This window comes from Budorcas taxicolor, chromosome 18, assembly GCF_023091745.1.
Source record: "Budorcas taxicolor isolate Tak-1 chromosome 18, Takin1.1, whole genome shotgun sequence".
Lineage (NCBI taxonomy): Eukaryota > Metazoa > Chordata > Mammalia > Artiodactyla > Bovidae > Budorcas > Budorcas taxicolor.
Genome location: NC_068927.1, coordinates 52,338,374 through 52,363,194, shown reverse-complemented (window position 1 = coordinate 52,363,194; position 24,821 = coordinate 52,338,374). Strand labels below are relative to the sequence as shown.

At 55.1% G+C, this 24,821-nt stretch overlaps 1 protein-coding gene across 1 annotated transcript; it reads right to left on the bottom strand.

Annotated features, from left to right (window-relative positions):
- Nucleotides 1–21,974, bottom strand: POU2F2 (POU class 2 homeobox 2). The gene is made up of 15 exons (XM_052655771.1): nt 21,917–21,974; nt 21,767–21,801; nt 21,576–21,632; nt 18,583–18,765; nt 18,058–18,336; nt 6,689–6,794; nt 6,504–6,595; nt 4,367–4,480; nt 3,946–4,087; nt 3,715–3,863; nt 3,462–3,638; nt 2,275–2,341; nt 779–980; nt 576–649; nt 1–323 (listed from the first exon to the last, which is right to left on the bottom strand). Exons 1-15 carry the CDS (start codon nt 21,972–21,974, stop codon nt 1–3), a joined length of 2,058 nt encoding a protein of 685 aa, XP_052511731.1.
- Between the last annotated feature and the right edge of the window lie 2,847 nt (nt 21,975–24,821).

The following is a 24,821-nucleotide window of genomic DNA, read 5'->3' as shown; positions in this document are numbered from 1 at the left end:
TCACTCGGGCTTGGACCCTACCTCGGGTCCCCCTGGGCCTCCAGGGGTCTGTGCTGCCGTCTCACTGCAGGTAGAGGAGGACGAGGAGGAGGACGAGGAGAGGCCAGGAGACTTGCTGGAGATGGAGGCTGCCACGGCCGCAGCAGCTGCCGAGACCAGGCCCACGCCAGGCGGGGCGCTGAGCAGGGGCAGCCCAGCGTGGTTCAAGAAGAGTGGTGAGGTCACCAGGCCTGGGCTCCCTGGGGCTGCGCCAGCCGCCCCCAGCACCAGGTTCCCGCTGCTGTCAAGGCTGGTAAGGGGCAGGGTTCCACCAGAGGCCAGGGCTGGGAGGGAGAGAGAGAGAGGTTGGGCTGGGCGTGCCTTCCAGCATCCCGCCCGCAGTGCCCTCTGTCCTCCCATCTGACCCGTGGACCCCGTCAGCACCCCTCACACCTTCCCCAGAGGTGAGATGGGTATGAAGAGATGAGCGATGCAGTGAGCGAGGGCAGGATGGCATGGCTGGAGCAGCAATGGGGGGCTCCAGGCCCCGGGGGACGGGGCTGGTGACAATGGGAGTGACCTAAGGCAGCACGCACCTTGGATAGTGGCCAAAGGGTTGTTGCTCATGAGGGCTGGACTCAGCCCGGAGCTCAACCCCACCATTGTGCTTCTGCAAGAGGCAAAGCAGAGGCATTAGCGGGGCAGAGACCCTCCCGCCGGATCGGAGCTACAGCTCCCCACCCTGGAGGCGGCGGCCCTGCTTCTCCCCACAGCCTCCTACCTGCTGCTGCCCACTTACCCCGTGCTGGGGCTCAGGCCCGACAAGCCGATGGCCGAGTGGCTGCCTTGAGGGCTGGGATTTGTGCTGTTGGTGGTGGCCGGGGGTGGGGGGGTGACAGAGGGGATGGAATTGAGGGGGGGCGCGGCCCCGCCCCCGGCCCCACCCCCTCCAGCTGTCCGGCTGGGGTGGAGTGTCCCCACAGCTGAGGATAAGGTAGTAACTGCCAGAGAGAGACAAAGAGATGGAGACTTCAGCTTCCACTCGTCCTCCACTGAGGTCGACGCCTACCCAATCCCGCAACCTCTCCTCAGTCAGAACACATTTAGGCCTCTTGCCCTTTTGTCCCACGGCCTCTGCCACAGTGACAGTAATCCCAGCACAAGCGGCAGCCACCCACTGGGCCTCTGCCCTGAGCTCAGAGTGCTTTCACACCCTGCTTATCCAGCCCTGAATCTCACCTCTGGGCCCCCTTGTACAAAGAACCAGGGGTGCCCAGAGAACAGACCCCTATGGCTCCCTCTAGGGGCCAGGAAGGGGGTGCAGCTGAGGCTGAGAGCGCAGAGCACAGACTCAGGTCAAGACACCTGGGACAACAATCGCCAGCTTTGCAACATTGCAGCTGTGCCCTTGGGTGAGTACCTCCACCTCTCTGGCCTTCAGTTCCCTCATCTGGAAAATGGGGAAAATAACATAATCTATCTTATAAAATGGGTATGAAGTCAACACTCACTATAAAGAGTTTAGACCTAGTTTAAACCGTTACTACTTTATAAACTTCCACTTACTATTTCTTAACCTGAGGGGGGGCAATTTGGTGTTTGTTTTTATATTATTTTTATATATGGTGTTAAACATGCCCTACCCCCAGGAAGGGGGCTTCCCAGGTGGTGCTAGTGGTGAAGAACCCACCTGCCAATGCAGGAGACCTAAGAGACGCCGGTTCGTTCTCTGGGTCGGGAAGATCCCTTGGAGGAGGGCAGGGCAGCCCACTCCAGTATTCTTGCCTGGGAAATCCCATGGACAGAGGAACCTGGCGGGCTACAGTCCATGAGGTCACACAGAGTTGGACACGACTGAAGCAACTTAGTACGCACGCGGCCCAGGAAGGAACAAAGGAAGGCTTTGGGTACAAAAGCATGTATAGGCATATGTGCATATACACTTCTGTATGTCTATATTCGTGGATGTAAATTCTGTATATATGATACATTCACAATCGTTTTACAACTGAGACTCAGAGAGGTAGGGTTGCTCCTGGAGTTCACAGTTTCTAAATGCCAGAATCAGAACCCAGGCACATCACCTCCTGCTTCTCTCCTATGAAACTATGGAGCAGATGAAGCCTGAGCCACTCTGGCAGGTAGGGGTGAGTCTGTCCTCTTCCCCATCTCCCACCTCCAGGCTCCGTCTCGAGGCCCATAGATGCCCTGAGACACCGTGCTCTTGAGGACCTCAGGCTCAAGCCTGCCCTGCGTTCTCCCAGCACCCTGTCACTGCCCACCGCCCCCTCTGACCTGTTGTGCTCAGACTGCTGGAAGCTTGGGACAATGGCAGGGTCCCGGCGCCCCCTTGCGGTGTGACCTGGGGAGAGAGGAGAGAAGGCACTGTCTTCCGGCAGCTCCCCTGTGCTTCCTGTGGGTCCTGCACCTGTGTCTCCAGGGTGGGGAAAGGGGCTGTGGTTGCAAGGCTGTGTTTCTCTCATGCCAGGGGCTTTCCATCAGCTTTCGCCACATTTGCCCTAGGTGATCCTAGGCCACCGACAGTCATTCCCTGCCTCTCCTCCGATGCTGTCCCACTGCAGGTCTGAAGTATGCGTGTCTCTGCACATGCTCATGGTGGGGTGCGGGTGGTTAGGAGCATAAGGTGTATCTCTGCATCACAGTGTTGAGATGTTATATTGCTTGATTTTGGGGGGACCATTTACCAGTCTCCTTCTTAGCCTCCCTGCCTCCAGTCTCATCCTAATTCCAGAAGCCTCACTGTAAATGTGAGCCAGTCCCTCTAAGGCTCCAAACTCATCCTGGGTGCCTCACTGCCTGTGGTTCAGGATAAAGCTCCTTCAGCACTGGACTTGGTATCTGGCCCTTGCCTATCCTCCACCCCTCCCCCACACTCATTCATAAACATTCCAGCTCCAACCACACTGAACTGCACTGGAGTTTGTTGAACTGGGCTCAGCACACTCTGGCTTCTAAGCCTTTGTGCACATAGATCCCTTTGCCTGTCCATCATGTGGCTGGCTCACTCTCTCTTGTCCTCATGACTCAGCTCAGAGGGTCCCTCCTTCCTTCACATCCTCTGGGCCCCTTGCCCCTCTCTGTAGTGTCACACCTTCCACTCTAGGTGGGAAAAAGGGATGTCCTGTGCACAAGCAGGGCTGTACTGACGCCCCTGCCAGGGTCTGAGTGGTGGTCAATCTGTGTGAGGGGGGATCTCTACTTTGGGTCGTCCCCGTGTGGCTGCACCTTGGGACAGTTGTGTGTGTGGCCATGCCAGTGTGTGCCGGTGGTGCCTGGATCTCCAGCAGAGCAGTGTGTGCTGTGTGACAGCCTGTCCCCAAGGGTGGCTCTCCCTGCCTCCACCCATTCTGGGAACACTGTGGACAACCAGGTAGGTTGTGCTTCACAGGAGGGGCCAGCCGAGGGGTGAGGGTGTGCCAGAGCTTGGAGACCCCCTCCTCTCCGCGTGGGGCTCTTAGTACCAGGTGGGGGCTGTAGCTGGCCGGCTTGCCCGGGCTGGGCAGCATGGGGGCCGCGCTGCAGGGGTTGATGCGTTTCTCCTTCTGGCGCCGGTTGCAGAACCAGACGCGGATTACTTCCTTCTCCATGTGCAGCTGCTCTGCGATCAGCAGGATCTCCTCTGAGGTAGGCTTCTGGTTCTGCGGACAGAGGGCTCGTCAGTCCTGGACGCACCCTCCAGCCAGCCCTCGGGGCCGCCCGGGGGTGGGACCTCACCGCTAGAAAACTCTTCTCTAAGGCGAAGCGGACGTTTGTCTCGATGCTGGTCCTCTTCTTGCGTCTCCGTCCGGGGAGCCCGTCGAAACCCAGGCTGGGGCTGCTCAGCTGGTTAGGGCTGGGCAGGCTTGAGTCCACAGACATAGTCTCTGTGTCCGGGAGAAGGTGGGGGCGTGAGAGGGAGCCTCCCCTGGCCCTCCGACCGTAGAGGAACCCCAGCCCAAGTCCCACCTGCGTCATTGAGCCACTTCTCCAGGAGGGGCTTGAGTTTGCACATGTTCTTGAAGCTCAGGTTGAGGGCCTCGAAGCGGGAAATGGTCGTCTGGCTGAAGTCGTTGCCATAGAGCTTGCCCATGGCCAGGCCCACATCACCCTAGGCCGGTGGGGCGGGGAAGGGACGGCGGTCAGGGCTGGGCACAAGGCTCAGCCCCGCCCACCATCTAACCCCGCCCCAACCCCACCTATTAGATGATTCTGCCCCCTTCACCCCGCCCACTAGACTCCTACGCTCCCTGCCCCTCACCCTGCCACCATCTGGCCACGCCCTCTACTCCGCCCACCAGATAACGAGGCCCCACCCCTCCCGCCACCAGAGGGTCCCGGCGCCCTGTCTCCCCACGCCCACCGCCTGTCCTGGCGGGCAGCCTCAGACCTGTGTGAAACCCAGCTTAATGCGGCGTTGCTTGAAGGTGCGAGCGAACTGCTCCAGCTCCTCCAGATCACTGGGCTCCTCGGGATGGGATGGTGGCTCCAAGCATTTGGGGGGCTGCGGGTGTGAGAGGTGCGGGTCGGGCAGCGTGGGGCGGGTCACGGCCTGGTGGGGCGGGCAGGTGGGTGGGATGTAGGGCCGAGGACCAGGATGGGGCTCAGCCTTGGCTTCTGTCCCCTCCCTCCCTCCCTGCCATCCAGACTCTCCCTGCAGACTCCCCTCCACCCGCCCCAGGTGGCTCCTCCCCACTCAGGGCCAATCAAGCTGACCTCTGCTGCCCCACAAGGGCGCTCTCACTGCCCGAAATTCTCTGCACATTCCCTCCTGGCCTGCAGACTCCCATAAGGAGCTGCCATCTCCTTCCACCAAAGGCTCTTTCCAAGGGGGTTCACGGTTTTAGCCTCCTTTCAGGCAGGAAATCCAAGGACTGGCTCTGCTATCCAGTTGCTAGGATAGCAGAAATTTCTTAATCTCCCTGGGCCTCAGTTTCTCCCTCCGCGGAATGGAAACAATCATGGCTACCCTACCTACCCCACGGGGTTGTTGGGAGAATCAGGTTTAAAATGACTAGGCTGCAAATAAAGTAAAATTAAAAAAAAAAAAAAATAGGGAGGGACACTAGGGAGATTTACAAGGAGGCAGCAGTTCTCTCTGGAATGCTTCATTTCCCTAAAAATGAAACATCTAAACAGGTGATGGGTGCAGGGATGCTGGACACACAAGTCCTTGATCCATTATCCAAAAACCTCAGGGTCAGATGTGTTTTAGAATTCAGAAATTTTTCAGGTTTTAGAAAGCCTGCATGGGGCATATATCACAGATAATGTAAACTCTCCTCCGATTAGGGTCGAGGCATTACCCTATATTCAGACATATCAACAGCTGTCAGTTAAGGGTGAACATCACACAAGAGGGATAAAGAAGTGACACACTGCCTCAATTCAGGTTAAGACAAGTTTTGCAGCCAAATGACTTCCGGTGCCCACATTACAAGATCAGCTTGATTTTCTGAGCATTTTGGATTCTAGTGTTGTAGCCAAGCCCTATATTAGCATCTAAACTTTTCAGGTTTTCTGAAATAGTTTATATATTTTTTGAAAGGGCTGTTATGAAAAATAGGTAGGAGGGAACTTTGAAATTGTAATTATGAAAGAGTATTATCAAAGCTGGGGGCTTCCCGGGTGGCTCAGCGTCAAAGAATCTGCCTGTGATGCAAAAGACACAGGAGACGCAGGGAGTTCTATTCCTGGGTGGGGAAGATCCCCTGGAAGAGGGCATGGCAATCCACTCCAGTATTCTTGCCTGGAGAACCCATGGACGGAGGAGCCTGGCAGGCTATAGTTCATAGCGTCATAGCGTCGCACAGAGTCAGACACGGCGGAAGCAACTAAGCACGCACGCATGATCAAAGTTTAGAATGCAGGCAGCAAACTAAAAGGCCATGGGGACGAGACGGCCTGGAGAGCTCACACCATGCGGGAAGGGGCCTGTGCTCGTACCCTCTGAATGCAGATCCAGCCTTCCCATAGCTTCTGCTTTGTCAAAAGAAGCTGGGAATCTGGGAATTTTGTTGACAACTAACTCAATTTTTCAGTGAGTGTGGGCCACCGTTTGCAGTCTCTGGTCTGGAAAGGGGACATGAACCAACAGACACCTTCCTCAGGGAACCGCCCCCCCACCCTACTTGGAGTGCTGGAGGAGATCTGAAGCATTTGTGATCTAAAGGCTTGTGAACCACCTGAAATTTTGTTTTGTGCACTTGTGCCTTTTTTGGGGCAGTGAGAGGTCAGACTCAAATCTTCCATCAGATTCTCCAAGGAACCCATGTGCCTGCAAGGGTTAAGAGCCACTGGTCTGGCTGACTTCCCTCATTCTGTGGAGGAGCAAACCAACTCAGACAGAGAGAGCAGCTTGCCTAGGGTCCCACAGCAAATCAGTGGCAGAACAGCGCTGGGCCCTGGGGCTTCCGACCCCCATCTTGGCCCCTGTGGCTGCAGGTGGGCCAAATGGGAAGCAGACCCTCACTCCTCCAACTTCACACCTTTCACCCACACCCTGAAGTCCTCAGTAGACCGGTTACCTGTGTGGGCAGCCCTGCCCGGGGCTGGGAGGTCAGAAGAGCTCCCTGGGTTTGCTGAGGTAGCTGGAATAGATTTGGCGTTGGTAGCAGGCCTGGGGAGACAAGAGGGACCACACGGGGTGAGGGGGGACAGCAGGAGTCGTGTGGAGGCATTGGGGGAGGCCGTCCAGGGTAGAGGGTCTTACCTGGCTGACTCTGCTGGGCCTGCGGCAGCAGGAACTGAGCAGGTGGTTGGAGGTGGTGGCCTGGCACAAGCACCAGCTGCTGGAGCTGGAGGAGCTGCTGGATGTCCTGGCAGGGAGGAGGGCGGACAGAAAGACAGCCTGAGTCCGGGCCCGCTTTCTCTCTCGGCATCCCCCAAACCCCAAGTGGTGCTCCACAGGGCAGGCTGGCACTAGTCATCAAGGGATGGAGCACGGGTCGCTGGACACATCCCTGAGCTGAGGGCACCAGGGAGGCCTGAGCATCCTACATGTGTCATCACAGGAGAGCTCACTCTTTATTTACCTCTTCTTTCTTGGTGGGATATTTGCCTTGTCTTATATTCCCACAGAACAGATAGAATCGCTTAAAAATGTAAATCAGACAGTCTTCCTTCCTTTTAAAACACTCCCAAGGCATATGATATCATGTCTGGAACTAGCTTTAAAATACTCCAGCCCCCAGTGACCAGACTCTTGAGAGTCCCTTGGACTCCAAGGAGATCAAACCAGTCAATTCTAAAGGAAATCAACCCTGAATATTCATTGGAAGGACTGGTGCTGAAGCTGAAGCTTTGGCCACCTGATGCGGAGACTTGACTCATTAGAAAAGACCCTGATGCTGGGAAAGCTTGAAGGCATGAGAAGGGGGCTCAACAGAGGATGAGATGGTTGGATTGGTTGGATGGCATCACCAACTCAGTAGACATGAGTTTGAGCAAGCTCCAGGAGACAGAGAAGGACAGGGAAGCCTGGCATGCAGTCCATGGAGTTGCAAGGAGCTGGACACAACTTAGCAACCGAACAAGTAGCTGATTAAATTGGTACAATCACTTAGGAAAACTCTTTGGCATTGTTATGAGTTGAATTGTGTCGTTCCCCCCTTACCCCCGAAAAAAAAAAGACATGTTGGAATCCTAACCTCCCCAGAACCCCAGAGGGTGATGTTATTTGGAAACAGAGTCTTTGCAGATGATCATGTTAATGTGAGGTCATTAGGGTGGGCACTGATCCAATATGACTAGTATCCATATAATCTGGGGAGATTTGCAGACAGAGACAAACATGGATAGAGGAAAGATGACATGAAGAGATGCAGGGAGAAGGTGGGCATCTGCAAGCCAAGCAGAGAGGCCTGGAACAAATCCTTTTCTCCAGCCCTCAGGAGGAACCAACCTTGGCTACACCTGGATTTTTAAGTTCCATTTGCATGTGTGGCTCAGAGCATATAGCACCTGCCTGCAGTGCAGGAGACCCATGTTCGATCCCTGGGTCAGGAAGACCCCCTAGAGAAGGCAATGGCACCCAACTCCAGTATTCTTGCCTGGAGGATCTGATGGACAGAGGAGCCTGACAGGCTACAGTCCATGGGATCGCAAAGAGTTGAACACAACTGAGCCACTAACACTTTCACAGACCAAAAGGGATCTTTAGGGGCTTCTAGAGGCCTGGCCATATTCAGTTTCTTGATCTGAGTGCCTGTTAAATGGGTGTGCTCGGTTTGTGAGTCTCATTGAGCTGTATACTTATGATCTGTGTACTTTTCAGTAGTTTTCATTTTATATTTATTATCGTTTTGGCCACACTGTGTGGCTCATGGGATCTCAGTTCCCCAACCAGGGAATGAACCCAGGCTCAAGGAAGTGAAAGCCTGGAATCCTAGCCACTGGGACACCAGAGAACTCCCTGTCCTAAAGGCCCGGTGGCTCAGCAGTAAAGAATCTGCCTGGAATGTAGGAGACCTGGATTCGATCCCTGGTTTGGGAAGATCTGCTGGAGAAGGAAATGGCAACCTACTCCAGTATTCTTGCCTGGGAAATCCCTGGGACAGAGGAACCTGGCGGGCTACAGTCCATGGGCTTGCAAAGAGTTGGACACGACTGAGGGACTAAACACCTCACCCTTAGTAGAGCCTGGAAAGCCCCCGTTTACTGCCCACTGAATTGAATCCAAAAAGTAAGGCCAGAAATAATCTTATTAGTAGTATTGTTCTGATTTTGTATAACTCTCAGCTTATTTATTAAAATAAATAAGAATTAAAATATTTACTAACTTCTATCTCTCTGGGAGTGTGACTCTCAGGAGAAATCCCCCTTTATCTCCAGAAGGCTGAAACAGAGGTCTGCAGATTTCTTTCTGAATCAGCAGGGAGAGGGAAAAGATGGGGAAATGCATTGCAATTTGCGTGGGTCTCACAGTGAGGACTTGCATGAGAACCTTAACCAGTCCCCCACCCACCGTTACTCAGACCACAAACTGGGGGATCAGCCCTGATTTCTCCCTCTCTTATCCATCCAGTCTATCCATAAGTCCTACCAAAATTTTTTTCGTATCTTTTTTTGGCCGAGTGTCACAGCTTGCAGGTTCTTAATTCCCCGACGAGGGATCGAACCCATGACCCCTGCAGTGGAAGCACAGAGTCCTAACCACTAGACTGCCAGCGAAGTCCTCTACCAAATTTTTTTCTACACATTTTTGTGCTTTGAATGCTTCAATATCTGCCAAAATCTACCCTCCTTCCCAGAATTAAAAAAAAAAGTGCAACGTAAAATATATAGAACTTCAAAGCAAATCACTTATATTAAAATACAATCATCAAATATATTTTTGACTGTGATAAACAGTAATCAATGGGCTTCTTTGTTAACCCACTAAATAGGAGCAAGCAACAAGCTGAATGACTACTGTAATTTCAAAACAGTGATTGAAAATTATATTTTAAAAGATCTGCAAAACTGTAATAGAATATGGAAATATCTGTTCATTCCATAGGTGGCAAAGTCCAAGCCCTCCCAATACTACTGTGCTCCACTGCCTTTATGCATGCCAGAAGGAAATGCTACATTTTCAGTGAGAGGATAGTGAAAAGTGAGACAAAATTTTTTCCCATCCAAGTTCATGGACTCTCACCCCTGAATTCTATCCACAGACCCCTGTTGCGATGGTCTGTGGAACCCAGTTTCTTGTTCTTAAATATTAATAGAGGGAATTCCCTGGCAATCTGGTGGCCAGCATTCTGCGCTTTCACTGCTGGGGCCTGGGTTCGATCCCTGGTCAGGAGCAAAGAACTTGCAAGCTGTGTGGCAGCCAAAACAAACAAAAAAAATAAAGCCTCCACAACTTTCCATCAATTTTTTTTTTTAAACTGCCACACAGTTTTTGGGAGCTTCGTTTCCTGACCAGGGAATTCACATGAGGCAACTAAATATCCTGCCTGCTGCAATTAAGACCTGGCACAGCCAAATGCATACATACATACATCCATTCATCCATATGTGGGGAAAAAAGAACGAGAGAGGAGATTCTGGGAAGAGCAGTGAGCTGCCGCAAGACCAAGGGTTAGCCAGTAGGGGGCGCCATTTCTCTACAACCTAGCGCCATCTGAACCGGCTCGCCCTGTGAAGCCACTTGTGGCGTGTTAGAACCGAAACAGGCCATGGAAAAGTTAGAGTAAGCGGAGGCATGCCAGCTGGACCCTCGCTGGGATATTAGTGGATCATCTGCTCTGTCCCTAACCTTCGAGAAAAACCAGAACAGAGGGCTAGCACAGCCTATCAAAGCTGAGAAGGAAAGGGCCACATTCTTGCTCATCGCTGTCATCTGATCACTCCCCTGCCCCAGAGCAGGGCGGTACAGGTGATACACGAATTTTCAGAGAATGCATAGGATAAATCTTAGGACTGATGGTGTCTGGGTGCCAACTGGCTGGGTTTTGCCACAGGTAGGATTTTGGCCGCAGACTGGGGGCAGAAAGACTGAGACAGGGTGGTTATATGACCTATGGGTGAACTGCAACGTAATCGCCCACTGGGCTGGTTCCACCTGGTGGGGAGGAGGCAGCCTTGAGAAGGAACTAGAGGCACCAGGCCGAGCCCAGCAGGTGCAGTGCTTCACTCCACCGCACAGGCCAACTTCCCTGCCCCCCAAGACTGGCCTCCACACACACCGACAGCCACCCCAAGGGGAAGGTGTCAGCGCGCACGTCTACACTGGCTTGTCCTCCCTGATAGGGCAAATTACGACCTGTTCTGGACACTGTGCTGCCAGGACATGAAGAGCCTGAAGTGAGGGCCAGGTGTGGAGGACAGGAAGGGATGGGGGCCGGGAGCCGTGTAGAGTACACTGCAGTGACTGTGTGAAAGCCCGGTGGAAGGGGCCACTTGGGGGGCAGGAAGCATCCGTCCTGGGGGCCCCCTGGGTGACACTGCACCCCCACCTGCTCAGAACAATATGGAGGGAGTTCCCACAGTGGGTGGGAAGGTCACCTGGGGGGTGCAAGGGTCCCTTTCATCTGAGAACCATGGCGATTCGAGTCTTGGATGTTGTGCCTGCTTCCTCCTTTTTTAGGGTGGGGGCACATTTCACAGCTTGTGGGATCTTAGTTCTCCAACCAGGGTTCAAACTCGGGCCCTTGGCAGTGAGAGCACGTAGTCCTAATCACTGGCGTGTGTCCATGCACAGCAGCTCAGTCATGTCCAACTCTGAGACCCCAAGGCTTCTCTGTCCATGGGATTTTCCTGGCAAGAATACTGGAATGGGTTGCCATTTCCTTCTCCAGGGGATCTTCCCGACCCAGGGATCGAATCTGTATCTCCTACATTGGCAGGAAGATTCTTTTACCCCGGAGCAACCAGGGAGACCCCTTAACCACTGCACCACCAGCAAATTCCTGAGTGACTTGGGGGTACACCAGCTCTCTCTCTGGGCTGTACTGACTGGGGTAACAATACAAGGTGTCCTGGAATACCTGGGCTCTGGAGCCAGCCAGACACCTGACTGTCCTTTACACACCTGAGATCACGGGCAGTTCTTTACCCTCTTTAAGCCTCAATTTATTCAAATGACACCTCAATAATTCTTATATGGGGCTGTTAAAGAATTAAATAAGACAAGGCATGTAGAACATTTAGCCTGATCCCTGATTCATTCAAGGGGTTCTCCTTAAACAGCAGTCATTTTTACTGAGTCATTTCTCTTGGGGCCTCAGTTTTTCACATATGTGTACATACATGCTAAGTCGCTTCAGTTGTATCTGACTCCTTGAGACCCCATGGACTGTAGCCCACCAGGCTCCTCTGTCTATGGGATTCTTCAGGCAAGAATACTGGAGTGGGTTGCCATTTCCTTCTCCAGGGAATCTTCCTGACTCAGGGATCGAACCCGTGTCTCTTACGTCTCCTGCATTGGCAGGTGGGTTCTTTACCACTAGGACCACCTGGATTGCTCTTTCATCAATAAAACGAGAGTAATAATGTCTAACTCTTCACTGGGTTGTTTTGAGGCCTGAGTAATATTATTATTATCAAAGCATCTCGAAAACCAGAACATACTCCCCCAACACAAGCATTTGCTGGCACTTCACCCTCCCATCACCCGCCTCATGTCACCCCGTGAGCTCTCGAGGGCAGGAGCCCCACGGGTCCATCCTCTTCCTGGAAACTGACAACTTTCAGCTCCTGCCCAGACCTTCCACCGAGCTTCAGCCTCTAATATCCATCTGCCTATTTGATGTCTCTACTTTTGGGTGATTAACAGACTCTCTGAACCCTACCATGTCCAAAGTGAAACTCCTGGTTCCTCAGCCCCGCCCTCCAAAACACCCTGTTCCTCCCCTACCTTCCCCAGCTCAGGAAACCACCTCACCACCACCCAGTCGCTGAAGCCAGAGTCCCAGGAGTCACCCTTGACCTATAGGATCCATACAAAAGAGCATGCTGGACCCCACCTCCACCCTCATCACCTTCAGGGATGCCTGCAAGGGCTTCCCACTCGGCTCCTTGCTTCTAGTCCATTCTACCCAGAGCAGCTGAAGGAGCTTCGTAAAGGGTCAGTTGGGGCACATTCCTAATCTGCTTAGCACCCCCTACTGCCTCCCATCATACCCAGCACACCTTCCCAACTCCTGGATCTTGCCTACAAGATGCTGCAAAAGCCAGTCCTGCCTGCCTCTGCCACGGCCCCTCACCTCCCACTTGTCTCCCACTCACTCTGTTTCACACATTTCACCTTCCTCTGTGTCCTGAACAAGTCAGGCTGGTTTCTGCCTCAGGACCCTTGTACCTGCTGTTGCCCTTTCCCAAGCTCTTCCACTGCCTTCATGCCTGACTCATTCAGGCATTGGTTCTCAAAGGCCACCTTCTCAGTGAAGCTTTTCCTGACTATCCATTGAAAGTGACTTCCTCCTGCAGTTTGGGGAAGAATGGATACATGTCTATGTATGGCTGAGCCCCTTCACTGTTCACCTGAAACTATCACAACATTGTTAATCGGCTATACCCCAATACAAAATGCTTTTGATGTTAAAATAAATAAATAAGGGTTCGATCCCCGACCCAGTGTGTTGTGCAGTGCTGCAAAAAAAAAAAAAAAAAAAAAAAAAGTGGCTTCCTCCCCCTAGGGCAGCACCCTGTTTCATTTTCTTCATTACACTTATGCTAAAACCGTCTTGCTTTGCTGGTTTGTTGACTTGTTTACTATCTGTCTCTCCACTAGAACATAATAACGTCCTCAAGGGCAGCCCCCTCTGCCTTGCTCCCAGCTGTCCCCTCAGGGCCACGAATGAGAGCCTGGCATACACAGGTGCTCAGTAAGTGTTAGTTGAATGAATAAATGACCATGATTCCTCCGGTCGCCTCCACTGAGGGAAGCTCTAAAGGTTAGGGTTGCAGGTGGACAGAGGTGGCCTGTCTCTAGCACAGGATCTTCTATGTATACCCCCATCCCCCAGAGGTCGGCCCTGCCGCGTGGAGCAGCGACTGGGGCAGCACACCGTGGAACAGAGCACCAGTCAACAGGGAGGAAAAGCACCAAGCACCTACATGCCAACTGCATATAACATCCCATGCTGTTGTTGTTAGTCACCAAGTTGTGTTGGACTCTTTGTGATCCCATGGACTGTAGCCTGCCAGGCTCCTCTGTCCTTGGGATTCTCCAGGCAAGAATACTGGAGTGGGTTGCCATTCCCTTCTCCAGGGGATCTTCCTGACCCAAGGATCGAACCTGCATCGCCTCCACTGGCAGACAGGTTCTTTACCATCTGAGCCCAACATTCCATTCTACCTCATGCTAAAATTCCAGGACAGACAAGGCCCAACAGATTCCCAGCCCAGGAGTCCTGGAGTGACCAGCGAGCCTCGGCCTGGCTCCTGGACTCTGGGGCCTGTGGGTATACGGCTGAACACCTCCAGATAGGTGCCTGGGCTCACCTGGCATTCTCCCACCTCGTCTCTAGTGGCAGGACTCATCTCCTCCTGGGGTGCTCCCCTTCCCATTCTCACACCACGTAGTCCAGGCGGGGCTGAGCCCACCTTCTCAGGAGTCAGGAGACAATGACTTGGTAGTGGGTGTGTTTTATCTCACTGGGCACGGTGGCTGCAAGCCTAGAAGTGCTGGTATCCACTGTGCCCGTCCCAGAATGAAAAGGAAGACAGACCCCTGGGGCCAGGTCTGATGTTCTAGGCTGGGCCTTTTCAGTGGCCTGAGCCAAATATTCCCTCTTACTCTTTAACTGCCTAGAGCGGGAGCTGTGGCCACGCTGACACCTCCTCCCACCTCATCCTTCATTTGTGTCCACCCACCGCCTCCCAAAGCCTGCCTTACTCTCTCACTTTGCACTCGCCCTTCCCATGCCTGGAACCCCTCCTCCATTCATCCACCTGGCAAACTCCCACTTGTCCCTCCTCGGTGCGGATGCCACTTCCTCCGGGAAGCCTGCCCTGACTCCCTCAGACACCACCGCTTTCCTTTTCCTGCGTCCCCACCACTCCCAGCAGGTTTCTCCCGGTCACCTTTCTTCACTAGGTCCTGCCTGCCTAAAAGATCTTCTCGAGCTCTATTTGCTGCGGCCGTAAGATGGAATGGGGCCATCCCCCCAACTCGCCGGGCTCTCCAGAGACAAAATGATGTTTTAGCAGTGAATATAAAGGTTCAATCAATGCCTCTCCTACCCCAGACAATCTGAATGACTCCCCAGGAGAGATGTATTCCCTACCCTTGATTGAAAAGCGGCAGCAAAACATCCCTCACTGATTCAGTAAATATCTGTGAGGCCACCTCGGAGAAGGCACTGTGCCCAGTGTTGGCCGCACAGAGTGTAAAAATTAGAGGGAGTTCTGTGGTTAGGCCCAGTGGTTAGGACTCTGCTTTCACCGCCAAGGGCTCAGGTTCAATGCCTGGTCAGGAAACTGGGATTCCACAACAAATGCGGTGCAGCCAAAAAAACAGTTAGTGGTAAAATGGTATTATAATCACCTCTTCATCTGTTCAAGATAGGAAAATGCAAGGAAGGTTCCTGTCAAGCTGACCAACATGACTTTTTGGAAGCTGGCATTACAGGGATAGAAGCTGGACTTTCTCTTTGTACTTTACATACAATTTCAAAGTGCTAGGACTATGAATGCCCTTGACTCTCTTGCCTGCATGTCTGCTAAGTCACTTCAGTTGTGTCCAACTCTGTGGGACCCTATGGACCGTGGCCCACAAGGCTCCTCTGTCCATGGGATTCTCCAGGCAAGAATACTGAAGTGGGTTGCCATGCCCTCCTCTATGGGGTCTTGACGACCCAGGGATTGAACCCGCGTCTCTTAGGTCTCCTGCATTGGCAGGCAGGTTCTTTACCGCTAGTGCCACCTGGGAAGCCCTTTAACTTTCTGAGAACTTCTCAAACATTTCTTGGTGGCTTATTGGTGTGTCTGTTTCTCTATGAGACTGGGAGCCCCTCCAGGGACAAGGCTCTGCGTGAGTCATGCCTGCTTCCTGCCAGGGCTCGACACAAGGGAAATATCTGTGAAGTGAGGGCGGGACAGAGCTGAGCAGGCAAGAGAAGTTAAATGGCCCCAGCATGCACAAGACACAGGCTGGGAAGAGAGTCAAGCCAGGGCCGGGCCGGCTGTGACTGCAGCGGGGCAGTGAGCATGGGAGGACGTGGTGCCCACCGCGGCCTGAGCGTAGGCAGCTTGCTTCCCTGCTCCTGGGCTGCCCGGGATAAACATTTATCTGCTGAGGAAGTGAGATCACGGGGCGATGGAACTCCCAGGAAACCACCTCAGCCTAGCTTGGCACTCGCAGGGGACAGATGAAGATGAGAGCTGGGGGAAGCTGGGGCAGGCAGAGCGAGGGGAGAGGGCTGGGTAGGAGCAGGCCTGGAGAATCAGGGTGCGGGCAGGGCAACGGGCGGCAGAGGGTCAGCCTGCTGTTCCCGGGGTCTGTGGAGAGCCTGTAGGCACCAGCTGAACAGGAGCGTCTGCTGCTCCTGGGGCTGATGGCCTGGTTGGGTCTGCACTAGGCTGCCCTGTCCCTCTGCCCTCCCTGTAGTCTGTGTTCCTTCAGAGATTTTCGAGGGCCTATTTTCACACAGCCTTTGGTGATCAGAAAGCAGAAAATCAAACCAGCGAGAGAAAGAGAAGTCATGGAAGACTTCCTGGAGGCGCAGACTCCTGAGCTGGGACTTGAAGGAAGAGGAGGAGCTGACCAGATAAACACAGGTGACTTCCAGGTAGAAAGGAGGACAGAGATTGGAGGAGCCTAGTGAGGAGCCCTGAGCCTCAGTACTGCCCAGTAAAGAGAGGTGTGTGCCGCGAGGCAAATTGCAGGGGTCTCTGGTGGCCAGGGAGGGAGGGGTGCCAGAGAAGGGCAGCAGCCCCAGATCATGTGGTTACAGCTCTGGACTCGGGCTGGCAATGCCCCTTGAGCTCACGGTATGACCTGAGGCAGGAGAAGTCACTTCACCTCCCCGGAGCCTCAGGCATGATAAGGGTCTGTGGATTCAAGGCGGTCGCATTAGCACAGTGCCTGGTACCAAGGCCGCATCCAACAGACTACATGGGGCAACAGTGGCGAGCCAGGCATTGGGACGATCTGTTTGGGAAAGTCACTATAGAGCAGCGAGGCCAGATTGCTCTGTGTTGCTGAGGAGCCAGACCTCGTGGCAGGAAGCACTAAGAAGGCAGAAATGCACTTGGTGTTAAGCCCCAAATGAGAGTGCTGGCCAGCAGTGGAGCCGGTCCATCAGAGGCTAACGGCTGCCAAGGGAACAGTCTCGTGGGCGCTGGACAGCTCCCTGGTGCAGACAGCAGAGGCCCCCAGGGGATTCCTAGGGAAGGGGTGGGGAAAGAGGAGGGTCCTAGGAACAGTCACTGTGAGAAACTCAGGGCCGTGCGGAGTTAAACAGGGTCCCTTGTTCTAAGGCTTCCTAGGCCCTTCGCTGTCCTGCAACACGGGTCACAGACTCAAATGCTATATGGAAACCAGGTGAACAGCACAGATGGGTGACATGGGCAGGTGTGGAAGGAAGGGGTGCGCCGGAGACAGCAGCCTGTCAGAAGAGGAGGCCTGCCCAGCGTCTATTCAGCTCCTGTCAGGGATCCTTATGGGAAGTCTGTGGGCCACTGCCAACAGTTGAATTGGCCACTGCCATGGTTGGATTGTGTTCCCTAAAAAGATATGGCGGGAATTCTAACCCCTGGTTCCTGTAACTATGACCTGGTTTGGAAACGAGGTCTTTGCAGATATGATCAAGTTAAAATGAGGTCATTAGCGTGGGCCCTGATTCGGTGACTGCTGTCCTTTTACGAGGAGGGGAATGTGGACACAGAGACCGATAAGCACAGAGAAGACGGCCATGTGACGACGGGGGCAGAGATTGGAATCATCCGTCTATGAGAAAGCCCGCGGTTTCCCACACCACCAGAAGCTGGAAGAAGCAAAGAGGGATTCCCCCGAGAGCCTTCACAGAGAGCCCAGCTCTGCTGACACCTTGATTTTGGACTTCTGGTCTAACATGATGCATTTTGGTTGTTTTAAGCCACCTCATTAGTGACACTTTTTGTGGCAGGCCTAGAAGCTAATATGGCCCCTCATATGCATGATTCCACGTAGACTGGAAGTTTGTAGAATGGGGAGAGAGAACGTGGCATTTCCTGACCCATGGGCCTCTTTCTGAAAGAGGGTCTCACTGGATGAGCCAGAGGACATGATGTGGGGACACTGATTCTGATTCTCAGTCTTTCGTACGGGACCCACACACAGGTCCTGCCCACTGAGGTGACCCCCGGTTTCCTCTGCTGTAAACTGAGCATGACGTGTCAGCCTCCCAGGTGGCTGGGCCCCCGCAGCGAGGTGCACAGAAATCGGGGAGTCAGATGCTCCCCTCACCTGGAGGGTGTGCTCCCTCAGAGCCTCGGTCTAGTCCCCCACTGATGGGTGGCGGCGTGTCCCAAGGCTTCCTAGGGTTGCTGGGGGACTGCCCGGCCGGTGGCTGGTGGTCAGAATGGTAAATGGTGCCCGGGGACCAGCCAGCCTCCTGCAGTCTAGGGTGCTCGGCTGGGGGAGGGTGCTCCCCCGGGGGCTGCCCTTACCTGTGCTGTGAGCTGGATGGGCTGGGACAGGGTAAGCTGTGGGGTCCCCGGGGGCTGGCTGGCAGACTGTGGTGGTGGCAGGTCGCCTCCCCCGGAGGAGGAGGAGGCTGGGGGCTGCGAGGTCGAGGAGGAGGCGGAGGAGGAGGAGGAGGAAGAAGAGGAGGAGGTGGAGGCGGCGGCGGCGGCGGCGGCGCTGGACTGCTGCACGGCGGCGGCCAGGAGCTGGGCCTGCGCTTGCTGCAGGAGGAGCTGCTGCTGAGCCGGCATCAGCGCCGTGAGCTGCGGGGGGGCGGGGCCGGGGCGGGGCCGCAGGAGGAGCGTGGGAGGAGCGGAGAAGGCAGAGAGGGGTTAGTTAGCGCCTCGAGCCAAGCGGGTTACCGGGCAGAAGAGGCAGGCGCGGACAGAGTCGCCGCGGGACTGGCGGGATACCCCAGGCCACCGTGGGTCCTGTAACAGACAGGAGGCGGCTGGCCTGTCCTCCCCGCCCCCGCCCCGTCCCGTGTCCCTGTGCACCCCGGTACTTACCCCGGCTAGCTGGCTGCCAGTCAACATGAGTTGGGCCTGGGGCAGGTGTGGCTGAGCCGGCTGCGGGGGCGGGGGTGCTGCTGGGGCTGAGTCGCCGCTGGGGTCTTCAGCCTTGATCTGGGGGGGAGAGAGGCAGGGTCCGGGACCCCAGAATGTTAAGTGGAGGCCAGAGAGAATGCCCACCTGCGAACCAAAGAGAGGGCACGTGTGTGGCTACGCCAGCCCGGCGCTCGCATGGGGAGGAGCAGGCTGGGGGTCGGAGGCAAGGTCTGCAGGGGCTGGCTAACTGCTCAGTTTAGCCTCGGTTAACACACCCTCTGCACCCAAACTCCCAACAGGAGAGGGCTGCCTTCGGAGAGTGCTTTTACCCTCTTGGGGGTCAGTTCCCCATGTGTCAAATGGGAAATGATGCCTGGGGGGACCCAAGGGTTCTGGGTACCACATCCCTCATCTGCTTCAGCCCAAAGTACATCTCTTGTCTGTCCAGTGGAACAAGACTTTGTTGGAAGAAAGGGTCTTAAGGTATTAAAGAAAAATCACCGCCTTAGAATATGGGTCACGAAGTCAAAGCTGATGGAAAACAGGCAGATGCCGCAAATGGGTGATTTGGGCAGGCGTGGATGGAGTGGGCTGGAAAGAGCGTGCCCGCCTGCCTGAAGGGGGGGCCTGACCAGCCCCCACTCTGCTCCCTGCCAGTAAAAATCTAAGGCAGAAATGCGGCAAGGTCAGCAAAAGGTGTCTGCAGGCCAGACGTGGCTCAGGTCTGCTGTCAGCTTCCACCCAGAGCCCGCCGAGCCCCTCCTCCTCTCTCCGTGGAGTGTACCGGTGCATCTGCATCCAGCACATATGGCAGACCAGCTCACAGTGCTCCCTAGGTCCCTGCCTTCCTCCCCTCCTACACAAAAAGCCAGACAATGGTGGGCTGGCCTAAGAGGCCTGCTGGTAAAAGGCATGTGGGGTGGGGCTGTGCGGCTTGATGGGTCTCACTCTCGGGCCCACAGGGGAATGTTAGGGATCATCCTTCAGCCCACTCTCCCAACAACGTTTTGCAAAAGGAGGTCCCTAGAGGGGAAACGACTTGTGCGAGGCAACACAGCAACTTGGCAGGAGCGAGCACGGCGTCTGCAACACAGACAGAGACTGACAGACAGAGGCCTGGGAACGGCCAAATAACGGAGAGTGAGTGGCATGCCCCAGGGCGTGGGGTCCAAGTGTCAGAAAGCCTAGGGTGTGGGGACGCAGTGCGAAGCAGCGGAACTGGAAGTCAGGGCCACGGCTGCCCTCCTGGGGAAACTAAGGGCCTTCTGGAAGTCTGGTCCTGTTCTGTCTTTTGATCTGATGCTGACAACACAGGTGTTCAATTTGTGAAAATCCAGAGTTGTATGCCAAGGATCTAAGTGTGTGTCATATTTTAATGAAAGGTTTTTAAAAAACTAACACTGTGTGTCATGGTGAGAGTCCGAGGCTTCTCGGCGCTCTTTCCTTCTCTCTGGGTCTTTTAAGAAAAGTCTCCATTAGGTGCAAGGATGTCTCTAATACCTTCCAAACCTGGCTCACCTTCCCTTCTAACAATAGAGAACTGGTCTCAGGCTTAGACCCTACAACAGGCAAGAGTCTCTGGGTAATTTTAATAATCATTGTCTTTATTTCCATGGCAAGTGATTCTGGTTTTCCATTCATAAAATTTCCATTAAAAAAAAAGTTTTATTTTAGCTGTTGAGAAAGCAAGCCAGTTCATGAATTGATTATTGTTGAAGCTGAATGACAGGTACCTGGAGGTTTGTTTTTGCTATGGTCTTCCTTCTACTTTTGTATTTGTTTCACATTTTCCATAATAAGTTTTTTTTAATTGAACCAATTTAACAAAATTGTGATGTAAATAATCATACAGGGTGGTGTGTGCATGTCTGACATCCTGATGGAAGCTCATGAAGGACTGCCCTGAGGGAAAGACTGACACAGAAGAGATGCGGTGGGATGGAGCAGCAAGGGCAGGGAATGCAGACCAGCTATGGACAGAGGCGGGTGGGGAAGGGAGCGGGGCCTTTGCTCCCCTGGGCCCCACTGGTCTCCTAGGGGAGAAGCAGGGCTGCTGTGGGGGCAGGCTGGGCAGCAGAGATTCAGAGGAGGGGGGCCAGGGCTGGGGGGGGAGGGGGGCAATGGATGCTCTTGGCTCTGAGGGCAGAGGCCAGAGCCCAGCTTGAGATCAGAGTGAAGCTGGTCAGAGTCAGGGGCCTTCTCCTCGGGGTCATGTCTGTGCACTCTGGACCGGACACCTGTCAGGAGGTCACCCAACCTGCCCGCACCCACTCCTGGGTTGGAGGAGACTGAGGAGCCCAGGGTGGGAGGGTGACTTTCCCATGGTCTCAGAGCACCTCCTGGCCCCCACCCCATCCTCCGGCCACCACTGGTCAGGGTAAGGAGTCCTGCCCAGGCCCCCTCTGCTCCTGCGCCATCTTCAGGCCTCTGGATCGGCCGGCCACCCCCACCAGACTGGAGGTTGGAGACCCGGGCACCAGACACCTCTTGAAGCCCAGCTGTGCCCTGCAGCAGGGCCCTGTCTGGATGTGGGACGTGCTCCATCTGGCCCCTTCCGGCCTGCCCGCTGTCCTCTCCTGCCGCATCCTCACTGGATCTGCCCGCCCCCACCTGCTCCCCACTCCTGGCCTGGCTTCGAGTGTGTGCGTTGGGGGGTGGGGGTGGGGCAGGCCCCTGTTCAGTCAGGGAAGTTGGGATGGGGGCGGGGCCCTCAGCTTCCTGTTGTTCATCGCCCTGGGGCTCTGGGGGGGATTTCCCTGGCCACCCCCACCCCCCCAGGGAAGGGGAAGGAGCCCTGGTGAGTCACAGGCCTGGGGCGGGAGCCTGAGGGTGAGAAGGGGCGGGAGGAGTCCTGTCACCAAGGTGCCAGGCCCTGGGCCCACAGCAGGCATCCGGGACCCTCTATCAAATGTCATACCCGAGCGGTCACCCTGGCTGCTCTGACCGGGGCTTACCTTGGTACTGGGGCCAGTCGGGGACACCGAGAATGGGGAGGTCTTATTCTGGGGGTTCTGCAAAGAGCAAGTGGGGGTAGGCGATGGGAACAGTGAGATGAAGCAACTTCTGACGCTCTGCCCCTGCCCAACAGAGCTCCGCTCTGCTCCCTTCTGCCCCTCTCCCCGATACCCATCCCCTGCCTCCTGACCTGATGGTTAGTGTCTGGTCCATTTCTTTCAGTGTCTGCAAAGAGAGGGACGAGGGGTGAGTTGTCACTAGCCCCTGACCCTAAAACCCGCAGCGCCCCTGCCCTCTGCCCGTGGTGACCTCTGCTCTTCCTGCCCCGTTCCCCACTTACCTGTGTGCTCTGATGGAGAGTCCAGACCTTGCTTCTCGGCCTCCAGGGGCTTAGACATTCTTATTTCTGAGGACAAATGAGGGATGCCAGTGGGCTGAGGGTGCCGAAGCCAGCAGGGCTCTGGGGCGGCTCCCCAAGCACCACCCAGCCTCTCCCCCAGACCCCCAGGCCCCTGCCACCTTGCAAGTGTCTCTTTCCTGGAGACATGCCCTCTGCTCCAGGCCCCTGCCCTCCACCGGTAGGACAGGAGAGGAGCCTCTTGGCCCCTCTGGAAGGTGGCACAAGGAGGGTCACCTCCAACCCCCCGAGAGGCCTGGGGCAGGACGGAAGGTGAGGTTGGCCCTCGGTCCTGGCGCGGCTCTGGCTGCCCGGGGTTGGGGGAGGCTGGTGATGCTCCGAAGGAGCGAGTCAGCCTTGGGCCTCCTCGCAGCGGCCGCCCAGGCGCCCGTCCTGCCCCACCAGGTTTCGGTGAGGCGTGTTTTCCACTCTGAGTAGGGCCTGGGAGGTGTGAGGGACGGCAGCATCCCCCAGGAGCGAGTCCTCAGATCTCCGGGTGTGATTCAGCGCCCCAGGTCCCCTCCCCGGCCCACCACTTTCCCGTCCACTCCCCCCTCCGCCTCCCTTTCAGGCTGGGCGGCCCCGCTCTCATCTCTGTGACTCCAACTCCAACCCCATCCGCTTCTGCCCTGACCTTGTCCTCAGAGCTAATCCTAGACTGCAGCCTTACCTGGGACTGCAGCCCTTAATCCAACCTGGAGCCTCCACCCTACGAACCCCATCCCACACTACAGGAAATGGAAGGAGGTGGCAAACAGGAGACCCGGAGCAAGAGAAACAACCCCATGCTCACAACACTCCGATTCTGGTCATGGGAAGGTGAGTGCTACCAGCACAGCGCGAGATATGACTCAGAGCTCACGTTGGCAGCTGGTGCCAATATTACCCCCATTTTACAGGGGAGAAAACTGAGGTTCCAGGCAGATGGCACCTCCCCAAGAGCCCCGTGAGACAGCAGAGGCACCCGGGTTGGACCGGGGTCCTTGTGACTCCGGGGCTCCTGCTTCTAAGCAGTATCACTATGGTCTGATGAACCTGTTCTGATCCCCTCCACTTCATCTCCAGAGTGACTCCAACCCAGGCTCACCCTGAGAGCCATTCAAACCCAGCCCTTCCTGGTCCTAGACTCCTAGTCTGGGTTTCTGACTGGCACATTCGCAATTTTCTTACCCACACTGATTCCCAGCTCTTGTCCAGATGGCCCGAGTCCTTCACCTGACCCGGACTCCCAGCTTGGCCTCAGACCTTACTCTCGACCCTGGCTCTGACCCTAATATCTCACAACTCACTCCAAATCCCCACCAAGACCCCATTCTATCCACGGAGCCATCCAACGCTAGCATGCTCTGTGTCCAAGATAGTTAAAGAAAAGAGAGATCTGAAGAGCCTCTGCAACTGAAAAAGAAGTCCAGATATTTTGCAACTGAGGGTCACTTGACAAGGAATGCCACTCTGGTTTGAAATTCCTGATTAAATAACCAGATCAGAGCTTCCCTTGTAGCTCAGTGGTAAAGAATCCACCTGCCAGTGCAGGGGTCATGGGTTTGATCCCTGATCCAGGAAGATCCCACACGCCTCGGAGCAGCTAAGCCCAGGCACCACCACTACTGGTGCCTGGGCTCTCAAGCCCGCGCTCCGCAAGCAGAGAAGCCACCGCAGCGAGAAGCCCGTGCACCACAGCACGAGAGCAGCCCGCGCAGCAACGAGAGCCAGGTGCCAACAAATGGGAAAAAGGGGAAAAGCCAGGGCACACACTGCTGACGGGGTTGTAAATCCACCCAAGTACAACCCAGCAAAGTTAGAGAGGCGCCGCTTCCCAGCACATCCTCTCCCGGCATCCACCCCAGAGGACACAGCGTCCTGCCCACCACCGCCCCGGGCACATGTGTTCCGGGCAGCAGCCCTTTTCTAACTGCCCTCCCTCCACTGGAAATGGCTCCAGGGCCCATTGCCCGTTAACCGGGGATGAGTCAACACATTGGTGCGTCTGTACAGCGAAATACTCCACAGCCCGGAAAAGAACCAGCTCCTGCATCATGTACGCTGAATCTCACAAACCTGCCGCCAAGGGAAAGACGTGAGATGACAGAAGTGGACAGACAGCAGGACCCCAATAAAGGGAAACTCAGAAACAGGCAGGACAACCTCAGGTGATTAAGGTCAGATTAGTGGACACCTTTAGAGGGGTGCTGATCTGGAAAGGGTGTGAAGAAGCCTTCAGAGGGTTAGAAATGTCTTGGGAGGTGATCTATTTGGTGGTTTGGCAGGGGGAGGGGGTCTGTACGTATGTAAAATTCATCAAACTGTACAGTTAAAACCTGAGCGTTTTACTATATATATGTTTTCACACACAAAAAAGAAATAAAACAAGATAATAATAATAAGCCAGCACATAGTCCTACTAAGGCATAAGCTTACAAGGTGGGGGTGGGGAGCAGGTGCCCAGATGCTCCCGGAGTTGAGGCCCTATTTCCGGGCACTGGGGAAGGGGCATTGAGTGGTTAAGGACCCCGAGACCCCGGAGGTCACAAAGGGAGCTGAGGAAGGAGTCCCCCCGCCTCCTGACTCTGGGGCATCAAGAAGCAGGAGTCCTGCCTGATCCTGGCTCTAAAACTCCCAGACTCGGCTTCCTTGGTGGCTCAGTGGTAAAGAATCCACCTGCCGATAATCCTCCTGTCACCTGCAGGAGACACAAGTTCAATCCCTGGTCCGGGAAGATTCCACATGCTGAGGGGCAGCTGAGCCCATGTGCCATAGCTACTGAGCCTGTGCTCTAGATCCTGGGAGCCCTAACTACCGAGACCTGAGTCCCCTACAGCCCGCGCTCCACCACAAGGGAGGCCACTGC